The 13,547-nt window shown below is 38.1% G+C and overlaps 1 protein-coding gene across 1 annotated transcript in view; it reads right to left on the bottom strand.

Moving 5' to 3' along the window:
* The window catches only part of DHX35 (DEAH (Asp-Glu-Ala-His) box polypeptide 35), a 35,456-nt gene that overhangs the window by 5,317 nt on the left and 16,592 nt on the right, over positions 1-13,547 (bottom strand). Inside the window, exons 14-21 of the mRNA XM_009318698.1 lie at positions 11,685-11,834; positions 10,853-10,907; positions 5,670-5,765; positions 5,206-5,300; positions 4,513-4,590; positions 3,203-3,332; positions 2,407-2,488; positions 1,785-1,856 (exon numbers count right to left, since the gene is read on the bottom strand). Coding sequence (XP_009316973.1) covers positions 1,785-1,856; positions 2,407-2,488; positions 3,203-3,332; positions 4,513-4,590; positions 5,206-5,300; positions 5,670-5,765; positions 10,853-10,907; positions 11,685-11,834 — 758 coding nt within the window. The remainder of the gene's footprint in view (positions 1-1,784; positions 1,857-2,406; positions 2,489-3,202; positions 3,333-4,512; positions 4,591-5,205; positions 5,301-5,669; positions 5,766-10,852; positions 10,908-11,684; positions 11,835-13,547) is intronic.

Below are 13,547 nucleotides of genomic sequence, written 5' to 3'. Positions count from 1 at the left end.
AGTCATTTTTACCAAGGAAGCACAAACCCACGCGCTGAAGGGTTAGTCACCAAAACCACAAGTCATTATCTGCCTTCTAAACACAGTAGAGCTGCAAACCCACAAGGTTTGTGGTCTCTCATTAATTGGTATTTTGCTCTCAAAAGCAAAGAGGAAAGAGTCCAAAATTCTCTTCTCTGCCAAATGCAGCCCAAGACATACCAACTAAAGAGAAATCTAGGGAAAACAAACAAGAATGAGAACACATTTTATATACACCTGTAACAGACAGAGAATTGAAGCCCTCAGTATAGGATGGGTGCCCAGGCAGCAGTAGCATTGAAACTAGGGTTGCTGAGTAAGTTAAACTCCTGTCTTACAGGATGCCATGAGCCAGCAGCATCTTTAGGCTGGCGGTGGCAATACCTTGGAAGACAGCTCTGTGCCTGTTCTGCAACACAGGGGTCCAAAAGAGATTTAAGCCCAGAATCAGTATTCCCAAAAACTCCAGCAATACCGCTGCCACCAACAGCAAACAGGTTGTGAAGCAAACAGCAGTCTTAAGGTTTTGCCAGTTAAGACTTCCAGCTAGCTGTCTACAGTTCTGCTTTTCTGTATGCCTGGAAGTGCCCAAGGCTGGGCTGGAAGTTCCACGCTGAGGGCTCATCATTAAAAGCTGAGCCCTGGAGGAGGTGTGTGCTGGAGCAAAGAATTCTTCCAGTACTCTCCTACCACTGGACTTTCTTTCCAGATTAATTTCTTCTCAATTTATTCTTCTTACTGTCTGGCACTCTCCCATAACCCAACCTCTTTCAGGATGTTACCTACTGTAAGCTAGACAATTTCAGAAGTATAGCTGCAAAGTATTCTTTTTACTATTTCAAATTGTCTTCCATTTTTAATAGCAGTGACAGGAGGTTAAAAAAAACCTGGCAAAACAGGAGCAAATCGGGTCGGTTTCAGTGGCAAAAATTACTTCAGCTACACTCTGCTCAACTCAGCCCTGAAGAATTGGTACAGTTAAGAACAAGTGAGCTGGACTCATTTTTATTTTGTGAGTCAATGTAATTGGTGGCTAAGTTCCAATCAGTTATGCTTCTGCAAACCCTACGCAACAGGCGTAGGAGCCCAAATTCAAAGATAACAGATGACACTGGCCAGATTTACCCTTCAAAGTCTCAGCAACAGGCAAAGAAGGACAAGAGTCCAAATACTTCAGGTTGATTGTGCTGACCTGGTAGTTAGAAACACATTTCTAATTGTTATCTGAGCATCTTCGACACACAAATAGAATTGTAATATCCCAGCTAATATGAAAGTACAACCACTTCTCTCCTCAATCTGCTAGACAGCCATAACTTCTCTCAAACTTTTTGCATCATGCATTTGACATGTATGCCCTCTCCTAGCGAGCCATTTGCAATTACTGCAGCACCTATTTGACAGGACATATACTTAACAGGCTTAATAAAAGTAAGTTAATCCTAGTTCTATCCAGGTACAGAGACCACCCAGAGAGCAATCTGCAGTGCAAAATACGGTGCCTATTAAAAAAGGGTCACCTGACTCTGCTTTCCAACTTTTGCATGGTTTTTTGACAGTTAAACGTCACACTGTTTCCCTGATTTATTTGGATACTGCCTACAAAAAGATGCAAAGGAAATACCAATTGAATTCTCTCTGCGGGAACCATGACCTTCTACCTCTATTCCTCCACTGATAGAGAAAAGTCATTCATGAAAATGTCTGGATGCTGAGAATGTCTTGTAAAGATCACCAAGCAAGTGAATGCAGCTTTAACTTACCAGCGTGGAGGTTTCTCTGCATACAACACTGAAGTGGGGTGGATATGAAGTTCATGGTCATCACGGATAGTCCTTGAAAGCAAGATACTATTTCAGACCATGCGACTATTTATTGCTTAACATTTGGTTCCTTTCATCCCCAGTTACGAATGTTTAATAAAAGGCAACAATGAAAGAGCTGGAGCAAATTAAAAACATTTGCATTTAATGAACAGGCTTTCAGATGAAACCAGGCTTAAATCTTGGCCAAAGGAAGAAATGATAATTTAATGTCCTAAGAGTTCTATCTACATTAAGTAAAAAAGTAGTGTTTCAGGCTTTATTCAGTGCACTGGGAGTGCTACAACAGAGACACTGTACTTGCTTGTATTAACACAAGCTTATTACTATTAGTAACAGCTTCCCACTATCAATAACTGTAATTATTTATATTTGCCAAAGAGAAGAGAAACATTGAAGCAGTTTGAAGATACAAAACTTCAAGTATTTAGTAAATCAAATGCTATGTGTTTCTCATTGCAGATGTTTAGAGAAGCATCTGTTTGTTGATTATACTTAGATATATCCAGTTAAAGGAGATTTTAAACTAAGCAACAGTTGTAATGAAGCTATATATATTTACCTATAAGCTCCGGTAGAGTGGAATTTAGCTGCGTTAGCAAAGAATCCAGAAACTATGCATCTCAAAACAGGATCTGGATCACCTGAAGAAAAGAATTTTTATGTAAAATGAGTCAATGGAATGGCAAAAATCCCTAAAATACCACTTAATCATCTCAAACAATTTTTCACACTGCATCAGGCTTTGATAGCAAAGGTTTGAAGGCAGACAAACCCTGCAATCTCTTTTGACTTCAATTTCACAGCAAATCAAAATTACTACGTAAAAAAACTACCGTTGCCACTGGTGTCTCCACGAAGATAGTTTCACAGTCCTTAAAGCAACCTTGTGTGACAGCTAAGCACTGAAGTCTGATTTTTCGGAGCAGCTACAGACAAGTGCTGAGAAGTAGTCATGGCATCCATGCATGCACAGTCACAGCTGGAAATCAGATCCCAATGACTCTACATCATTTTGAACATACTAGAAAAATAGCTTTTTGAAAAATCAAAAGAAGGAACGAGGTGACCTATTTATGACTCTTTTGGTAACTTGTCCATTAAATATGTAAATCAGTGGTGATAATCTCTTGCTGGAAAACTTAACTAATGAAGACTGGACTAAATGTTAATTGTAAAAATGGGCTAAAATGCTCTTCTACAGTCATTTTTAGGAAAAAAAATCTGGTTTTAATTAACATTATTTTTAGGCCAGGGAAAAAAATTCTTCAAAGGTTACAAGAAAAGCAGGAAGCAGACTGACAATTTGAAGACTACCTTCAACATGTATTGGACAACACGTTAAAAAAAAAGTTTACCTTCACTGGACTTCTTTGGCACTTTAAAGCGGACAAGAAGCTTTTTCAGCTGCTCTCTTACAACAGAAGCTCTAACAAGCCCTTTGTAGTTCAGAAAGTGTTCCTGACACCACTGAGAGCTCTTGCTGTGCTGTACAGTGAGAAGAATAGAAAAAATTACAATGGAATACCATCAGCAAAACAAACCCCAATCCCTTGGATCACATGGCCTTGTTCTGTTTTTCTTCTGTCTCCTACAACATATTTATTGTGGTTTTCCCTGAAAATTACCTATTTACATAGCAACTAACAAGGGTACAGTAACACCAGTAACTGCAAAACATGTTTCAAACAACACCTAAATAGCAGCAGAACAAATGCCATGGGGTATTTTCATACAGATGTGCTTCATTTCTTCATATGTGGTGAAAGAGAAGAGCATCACAGTCATTCCATTCTCACACACAAAAGCATCATATCATATAAACTAGTCTGTTTTCAATCTCAAAATGTAAACAACCTTTTCTGCACACTGTTTTCACTGGTCATCTCCATGCAAAGAACTACTTCCCCAGAAGCCAGCACTTACTCCAAGAGCCTCTGCATTTGGCTGTTTCTAAGAGAATTAGGCAGATATAAAATTTAAACGGCAAAATTTCAGTTGGTGCCCCACTGATTGCTTGGGAGTGGAGGAGAGGGAAGTCGTCTTTTAAATACTTGAGTGGTTATACTGCTTCAACTCAACACTGTTGCAAATATATTATCACAGAAGTGCTTTATACCAGCAAAATATACTTCTCCCAAATAGGTATAGCACTTCAAAACCGTTAAGTAAAACCTCAGCTTACAGAGAAGTATTAAGATTGGTGTTAAACCTTAGGGTAAATACATAAGGTCACTGAAAAAAAGGATATGATAATCAATGAGGCAATTTTTTAAAAAGAGACTGCCAGATTTAGACGCAGTCTATAATCAGCAAAACTATGATACATCTATAGAAAAGATGAGAGAATATGAAATTCATTTGGAATTTGGATACCTGTTTTTCCTAGTCCCTTTCAAAAATCCCAGTCTCCTTGAAAACACAGTTGTCTACCAATAAGGCTTCCGTGCTGTACCCAAACCAAATTCTTTCTATTCCCTGTTCAGAAGAACTACAGGAGGTCTGTAGCAAAATGTGACCAGAATATCTTTTAAAGCAGAATTATCACTTAATAGACTTGCTGAGTCCTCAGCTTTGAGGATACTATATTCAGAACTTCCAGAATCAGAACTGAGGACCACAAGTGTTTCCCGTTCCTGCAAATCCGCACACACTTGAACTGACTTACTTTGACAAAGGCTTCATAAACATTAAGCATAGTGAGATGATCACCTTCTTCCACAGCAAACTTTCTGTGTTGCCTGGCCTGGAGAAGAAGAAATATATTTTTATAGGCAGACTAATTTTTGCAAAAATGATGTCCAATACGCTCAGTTCCCATCATCTCTGTATTTCCTGGTGACTGTTAAAATTCTTACCATATAGGATAGTTCCTCTAGGCAACAGCAATATTTCATTAGCCCACCTATATTCAGGAGCACTTCTAAAACTGAAACTAAACAAATGAACTGAAAATGAACCCCCAAAATCCAAGAGAGGGATGCATTAAAATCAGGCTCCTGCTACCTATTAAGAATTTGCTACATCCTAATACTATCCTTTTTGTTCCTCTTGAAAGGAAGTGGTGTTTGGGGAGGTTTGGGTTTTTTGGCAAACCCTTACCAATATTGGCAAAACCAATATTGGTTTATAACCCTTCATGTTTCTGGTCCTCAGAAGGAGGCTTTTACCACTAGTAAAGGACTCCAAGGTTCCCACTATTACTCAGTTTCTTCTTTTACCTATAACCAATAGGTACAATTCAAGACCTTGCTTCATTTTCATACAAACCTGCAGTCTGCAATGGGTATCAATAAAATACTTGGCAGAAATCCAGAAATGTGAAACTAACAAAAAGAAAGTGAGACATAACTGAACTTACAGCCTGAGCTTTTTGATTTGGAGGGATCACAAAAATGTTTTGAATCTGCATCATGGCAGCAATTGTCAAAATCTCCTGGGAGCAGCCAAAATTTCCTGAGGAGTAAGTGGAGAAATTCAGTAAAGGAAATATTCTTCCATTCAACTTACCTCCATATAGAATAAAAAGGAAAAGAAGCAGAATATATTTTTATAGTATATAAAAACAAAATACCAAAACTCCTAGATTTTTTTAGTATAACAGTGAATGTTTTTAATGGAAAACTTAAGACAAATGTGTTAGACTTACTATTTGTTAAAGAGGTCCATGAGTTTAACCAATTCTTTTCACTAAACACCATACCAAGATGAAGCATACAGTCTGTTTCAAGTTTAGCAAATGTCTAATACTACACAGTTACAAGAGGCAGTGTCCTCTACTCATCACAAGACTATGAAGAAAGTCTGATTATTTTTTTCCCCTACCTGATTCCAGAAGCATCTTTGCAAACATAGGATTCAAAGGAAACTCTGCTATTCTCATTCCAAGAGGCTCTGTTAAACGGCAATGCATATCCAAACCTGCAGCATATTAATAAATGTAGCTGTGATACAGGCAAAATTGCGCAGAAAGTCTTCTTTAAGAATTTAATGTGTACTAAAGAGCGGAATTATGAGCTAAAATATAGCAAATGCACCTAAGAGTTGCTGAATGTATATTAAACCAAGCTTGAAGGCACTCCTTAATATCCATTTACTCTCCCATGGGTCACCTTTTTTTTTTTGCTTGTTCATTTTTGTTTTTTTTTTCCAAACATACTGGAACACACAAGTTTCTTCATTTTGACCAAGTCCCATTGCTACTGCCAACGATTTAGAAAACCTGCAGTCAAAGTCAATGCAATGGCCAGAGCGCCTATTAGCTGTTAGACTTGCACATCTCCCTTTTAAGTATTGAGCAACACCTTTGTTCATGGGGACGGGAAGCAGGGGGAGTCCTGATGAGAATAAAAAAGGGCATAATTATGGAACAGGCGTAACTGTAGAAACAGGAAGCACTGCTGGGGGGGTGGTAGGGTGTCATTTTTCTGAGTCACATCTGCTTAGGTCACGGAGAAAAATAATTTGACTTTAACATAATCTAAACTAGAGAGGTACAGCTGATGAAGATTCTCTACAGTTTTGTCTCCCTGATGCATCAATAACTAAACTGTCAGCCATGTTCCAACTGTAACCTTTTCACTGGAGATGGTACAGGAGGTAGGCACGACAGCTTGCTTGTCGATTCCCAGTTATCACTGAGCCACCCTGCATGTTTACCGTTTTAGTTGTATGGCTTCCTACAGCCAAACACCTGCAGGGTTTACCCATGCAAACCACCGGGTCATATTCTAATCCAGAGCACTATGCTGAAATTTCGGGGAATGATTTAAATGGAAAAGCATTTCCTTTGCAAGAGGACATAGGAAATAGAATAAAAAAAAAAAAGAATACAGACAAAGGAAACAATAAGAAGAAAAGAGCTCGCTAAGAAAGGCAGTAAAGAGTGAGAATTGAAAGAGAAAAGAAAACTGCAAGTAAGCCAAGTTGTATGAGGTACAACAAGGAGGCAAAGCAAAAGAGAAAAGTTACACAAGGAAGGACTAACAAGAGCCCAGTAATAGGACTTTGGCGCACTGTAGATTGCATAAATAACCACAGCAGAGTGGACTGAGGAGACACAACTGTGGCCCACGCATTATATAAACATATTATTTGTCAAACTGTGTGGTGGCAAAAAACCACAGTTGTACTTCAACTAAGTCTCACAGAGAAAAGCAAAACCACAAATCACGTCAAGGAATGAGATCTCCTATAACTCATGTCAGCATATCTAAAACCACAGACACCTCTATCAAGTGCTTACTTCCTTTATTATTTGATATGCTATCATCTCGCTTATTATGACAATGTAGTAATTCACTCACCACACCCTTACACTGTTCAACAAAACCTAATAGGCATTTCACATAATGTCACAATATTTTCCTCAGAAACAGGTACAAAAGGCAGCTTATGTGAAATGATGAAATAATTTATTTAAACACAAAGTCACAGAAACTGTGAAAATTAAGATATGATAGCTTTCATTTGACCAGTGCAATATGGGAAGTTTAAGTGCTACCACAATTAATAGCTTAGAATGTGCTGCCTTTCATCTACAGAAAGATAACTGTTCCTAAGTAGGAAAAAAGATAAATTACCATCTTTTTAACTTTCTACAGGTGCATCAAGCCAAAATCCTTTGGCTTCTGCTGAATCCTACAAATCTTAATGCAATTTTGCATGGCTATATATCGAGCTTGTGCACAGATGTCTTTGTAGCAGTAACCCTGAATATACACAAAAGGCCTCCAATGGATACAAGTTTGGAATAGGTACAAGTTTCCTTGAGATAATCTTGGAAGCAACCACTGTATCTATATATATGTAGGAAATTGGAGATCTCAGAAAAAGATATTGCAAAGATTTTTATTGAACATGCTCAGGAGAGATTATTCAAGTCCTGTGGCACTAAAAAGTTTCAAGTAACAACCACTAGCACATGATGGGCTGAGGGATTAAAACACTATTTTAAACTTAGGGAACAACTTACAAACAAATCTTCAACAAAATCTTGGATCTGAAATAAAGCTAAAAATAAAGCCACTTTTTACCTGCTGATTTACCTCCTAAATTATGCTTGAAAACAATAAACTCCCAACTGACAACTCAGGCTTTCAAGGCTGAGAAGAGATACTCCTGATGGAATCAGTCTGCATCACTGTAAAAATAATCAGTCTAAAAACAGTGATGTGTTTACTCAACAGAACTATCTCAACCTTAAGAGCGTCTGCTCTGCACAAGTTTCACCATTGGCACCACATTGGCACAATAGGGTCCTGACCCTAAACTGAACATTTGCATGCTATTACAATGCAAATGATGAAATACATGTTTATACTTGCATAAGAGAAATTTAATCCTTACTGCACCTGCAAACGCTTGGGCAGCGTCACCTCCGCAACTTATATAAAACCTCCATAACAGACTACCTAAAACGTTAAACTTCAGCAAAAATTGAAGAGCGAATCCGTATATCACACACATGCACACACGTTTCTTTCCATCTTAAACACCAACATCAGCACTTCTCTGCTTTGCTACAAAAGCCAGGCAGCGAAGAGAGTAACAGCTCTGTACTTTTCTGTGAAGCTACCATGAGCGTAACACTTTTGCCAAAATATCAAACAGCTCATCAGTGAGTTTATTGACCTTTCCTCCCCATTTCCCTAAGGTGGTTTTGGCTGTGAATTCATCCTTGCAACATGCTTCTGAGCCACTGTGAAGGTCCTTGTTCCAAGCTTGAAAAGGTTGCCAAGAACCAAGTGCCTTAAGCGAAACCCTCCTTTACAAGATGGAACTGAATCAGCACAGAGCAAAATCATGGCCAAGCAGAGAGTTACAGCTCCATGAGAATAAGAAGAGAGCAGACTGCCACCAGTTACAACACAGCATTTGTAAGTGATGTAAAAACAACCACAAACCTCTGGAAGCTTCCAAAACTTACACAATCTCCTTTACACTACCCTTTTCCTCATGTTTACATTATGGAACAAATATTGTTAACTTTGAATTAACTACAAACACTGAGTTAAAGTCAAACAGAGTTTCATTTTGATTACTTGTTCTTGTGTCAAGTTTCTGTTTTTGTCAAGTTTGTTGCATTCAGAAAGATTAAACAGCTGTCAAAAAAACCAACAATATAACAGTTCCTCCTATAAACAAAATCAGACAGCATACATTCCACTCACCACAACAAAAAAGAACTGAAAACTGTGTATAAAAATATTACTGCAGTGTCATTTGAGTGTTATAGGTATCCAACAACGGCATAATGAATCAAACCAAAATGAACACATTTAGAATCACAGAATATCTCAAGTTGGAAGCAACCCACCCATAAGGATCAGAGTCCAACTCCCTGCTCCTCTCAGGACTACCTAAAACTAAACCATATGACTAAGAGCATTGTTCGGACTCTACTGAATTTGAGAACAAGCTGTGATTAACAATTCAGAGAACATAATAAAAAAAGATATTCTATTAAGTAGCTAAACAGTAGAAAAGTACTTTGAATTATGCTCTCAGGGTCTGTTAGACTAGCTTTTTCTTCTTTTCATTAGAAGTTTGTGTGTATCTGTTCGTTTGTCCACAAACAGAAAATTCAATACTAAAACTAGAGCGGACTCTCTTTGCGAGCTGCATGCAAATGAGCTCCTAAGCATTTAAAAGCATGAAAAGCAAGCAGGCTGTGCACTGAAACACAGACACCGAGTGTGAGAAACAGTTCCAATTCACCCAGGAGGAAACGTGCTGCCTTTAGGAACGATCAGGGGGGTTGTTTTTAGTGGTTGCATCATGTATTCACAGCGAACAGAATCAGAGCAGTTTGACTTGCTACAGGTTTGAACTTTGTCTCAGCTGCAGGACCAACACCACTACCGTCAATAGCACTACACTACCTAAGGAGTAGTCTTTTAGCCCTAAGCCATACTACATTCAGAGCAGAGACACAGACTAAAACTGATTTTAGAAATTATAACTAGATTAGCTCTTTAGAACTTTTGTCAGTCGTACCTTCAAAATCGTACCAATGAGAAGGTCTGAAAACTAACATGTGATACTTGCTTTGCTAAGCCATCGGGAAGCACACTCTCTATCAGGTAGCATCCCGTGACTGGCCTCTCCCAAATTCAAGCATCAGATTTTACTTACAATGTTTAGGCAGAGTTCCTGCACACACATCAAGATCAGGTAATGAATATAACATGCTAATAGAAAAATTTAAAATAGTTACACTCTGCTTTTTAAAGTCTGACCAAGGAATAAACAAATTAGCAATTATATTAAGTTTGGCTAAATTCTAGGTTATTACAATCAGTCTGATCGTGAAAGAGATGTCAAACCTTTACTTTCAACTTTTTTTGTTTATACTTGCAAGTACTACATGTTTCCATCACCGGCACAGTAACGCAAAATGAAAGAAAACCACACTAAGAGCTTGAGTATCTAACAACTTATCTAATTGGATGCAGGTAAGTTTAGTGTCTAACTCGTGTACTGGTCTAATTAGCATCCAAATTCCATTTGTATCTTCATACCACTCTGTAAGGGCTGAAGGAACGTAGAGGATCTGCCCGAGAGGATCAAGCCAACACCCTCATCAGCTCAGAGCCCTGTTCCTAGCAAGGACATGCTTCCTCCCATGAAGGTGCAAGGAAATACACAGAACATATAGCTATAAAATACGTGTTTGCCCAATCTAAACAGTTAAATTCTAGTTTATACTCTATGCAATAGATTTCTAGTTCCTCCCAGAAAGTTATTGCTGCCTTTTGCTTGCTTACCTGTCTGAAATAACCAGAGGAACAGAAAGTAAATTCAGAGGAGACTGAGGTACACTTTAAAAACCCACCAACAAAAAGCTTCCGCCAGTCAAGGCTGTGTTTTCTCTTTCTCAAAGCACGGTTTTCACATGCAAGTTTGATTAATGTCCATCCAATCACCAAATCCAAATTAACATTTTTTTTTTTCATTTTTTTCTCCTGTAACATAACTAGAAATAAAGCAAAGCATAATATTCTCACCTCCTAAAGCATACAGCAATTCTAAAGCTTGCACCATTGACTGTGCAGGAGGTGGCTGTGAAGAAAAAATGTGCATTGTTTAAGGTTATCATCATAGAACACACGAGTTTTCACAAAAATTCTTAGATCTTCCTCTTTCACAAAATCCTTAAGTTCTAACTACCTACCTTTCTATTTATGCAAAATGAAGAAAGAGCTCTCGGACTCTTCCTGTCACCCTTCCACTGACCACCAGTGCTGCGAGTCAAAACCATCTCAACGGGCTCAGCATCATCACTATGATGCTCTCAAGATCCGAGCTAGAAAAGGCATACTTGCTTTGTCCAACAGCGATGCCAGCAGTGATCAGAACAATTACTTAACTTCCCCTTCTAATGCTACCATGTTAGTTTTTCACACCAATACAAGAGTAGCTAGACACTTTACAGAAAGCAAATCTAAAAATTGGTACTGCTCTTTTCAACAACAGACAAGCACAGGTTTAGTTCTGTAGGTATCTTTTTTTTTTTCCTTTTTCTTCATAAATTCAGTGCAAAGGGACTACAGTTACAGTTTTGCAGAATCTCAGAGTTTGTCTTTCTAGGCCTTTCGACTTCAACACTTCTAACAGCAAACTCTAGAATACAAACAGTCGTTGTTTCTAAGTTGTCACACACATTACTTGCACTAGTTGATTCCCCGAAACATACCGTGCTGCCCAATCGTGGACAATGAGTTATGCTTTCCAAATTAACAGGGCAATGGTTACTGGTTCTGTGGGTTATTAACAAGTCATCTACTGATCTTTCTTCACACTAAGGAAAGATGACAGACTTTACAGCCTAGGACTCACCGAAAGAAAGGGGAACCTGAGCACGTTGTCAATTCCTAAAGCCTTCAGCTGCAAGATGACAGGTGCGAGGTTACTGCGCTGCATCTCAGGAACTGTGGACTTCGGCAGCTTCTCAAAGTCCTCCTCTGTGGCGGGAGAAAACAAAGCAATCTGGGACTGAGTTTCAACTCCTACTGTATGCAGCCAACATGACAGAATCATACCCATTTCAAGTTAAAGTTATCGAGTATGAATACTTAACAGGTGTTAAAAGAACTCTAACTCAAAGATGATTTTTCTCCAATTACTGTATTTTAAAACACTTTAATTTAAATAGAAAATTCAATGTTTTGGGCTGCACTGCTGATTCTGTAGTTGACCCACCCATATTTCAATTTGAAATGTTATAAATTCTTCACAGAAATCTGGAAATGCTTTATTTCTCTTCTGTTTAATATTTTTATATTATAAAATAATATAAAGGCAGGGTGCAATACTACAAAAAAGCTTGTTCTTTAAAGAAGGGATACGGAAAAGTTCAAAACCAGCACGCTTTCAGTAGAAGAACACCCTTTTTAGTAACTACTCAAACAAAAGGAGGTTTAAAAAGCATATTTAAAATAAAGACTAAGGATTGAAAAACAATTTATTTAACAATGCCTTCTTAAAAGCACATTCACTATAAAGTCTAAATCTGGAAAAATACTTCACATAAGGTCAAAATCCCTGCACCTTCCATTGACCAACTCTTCTGCAGTAAAGAAAAAGGCACATGTACCCCTACGTTGATCTAAAACTCCAAATCAAGACAAGAAATATATTATTTTCACCTGAATTATTTTAATTTCTAGACAGAACCCTCTTCTATCTCTGGTCTATCTTAGACCTTTCCTAAGACAACGATAGCCTACGTTTTCTCTACTTTTGTCTCCTCAGTGCACTTCCTTAATTTCTTTTTTTTTTTTTCCTCCTTTAAAGTGGTTCTTAAAGCACTCATTAGGCCAGCTCTTGAGCACACAAAAATACTTCAGTGTAGTCACAGTTTCTCCAGTAAAACACTTAAAAAGCTATGTAAGCTTGGTATATTATGCAGCAGACATTCTCTCCTGATTCTTATTGGACACACAAATTCAGAGAATAAGTCATGTCTTTGTTTAACGTGGCAACTGCTGGCAAGCACACACACATTTTAAAAGAATATGCTTGATCTCTCTAAGCCTCAAAGCTCCAGTAAAACTAGAGGGAACTGGAGGCACATAAGCAATGGCAGTGCTCAACTGCAATGCCTTTTCTCATTAAACAGCTGAGAACAGAGACAGTTGGATTGGGGCTTTCTGAACACTGCTAGGTGGCCAACAGATTTATTTGTAACAGTAATTTTTGTACAGTGCCAGGGTCATTGATTCAGGAGAAGCATTTGGGGTTCACACCTATTCCTATGAAAAAGGGGACACAAAGAAGTTTTCCCTCAGTTATCCAAAGGATTTCCAGAATCCTTTGTTAGATGCACAGTCTAAAGGAGACTTTAGTCACAGAAGAGAGCATCATAAAATATTATAAAGTGAAGCAACGGCTCAGAAACCAAGATCATAAAAAGACAAACTTCTTAGCAGACTCACCAGAGCAACATTAACATTACAGGTTTGCAATTACTGACAATCTTGTAGCACCTACCCTGTTCAGTTTGTGTTTCTGTTTCATAAAAGGATTCAGTGCCTAATGCTTAGCACATATGAACAATGTATTTCTAAATAAGCCAGAGGAATAATGAAGGGAAATTGCTCTCTCTCACTGAGAAAAAAAAAACAGTTTTGTTCTTCTTTATCTAATACTAAAACCACTGTATAACAATATGCAAGTCACACCAGCAAGTTCACCTTCCCT

This window comes from Pygoscelis adeliae, unplaced genomic scaffold (assembly GCF_000699105.1).
Source record: "Pygoscelis adeliae isolate BGI_AS28 unplaced genomic scaffold, ASM69910v1 Scaffold72, whole genome shotgun sequence".
In the NCBI taxonomy this organism is placed as follows: Eukaryota; Metazoa; Chordata; class Aves; order Sphenisciformes; family Spheniscidae; genus Pygoscelis; species Pygoscelis adeliae.
The sequence above is the reverse complement of the archived record's forward strand: the minus strand, read 5'-3'. Positions and strand labels throughout refer to the sequence as shown.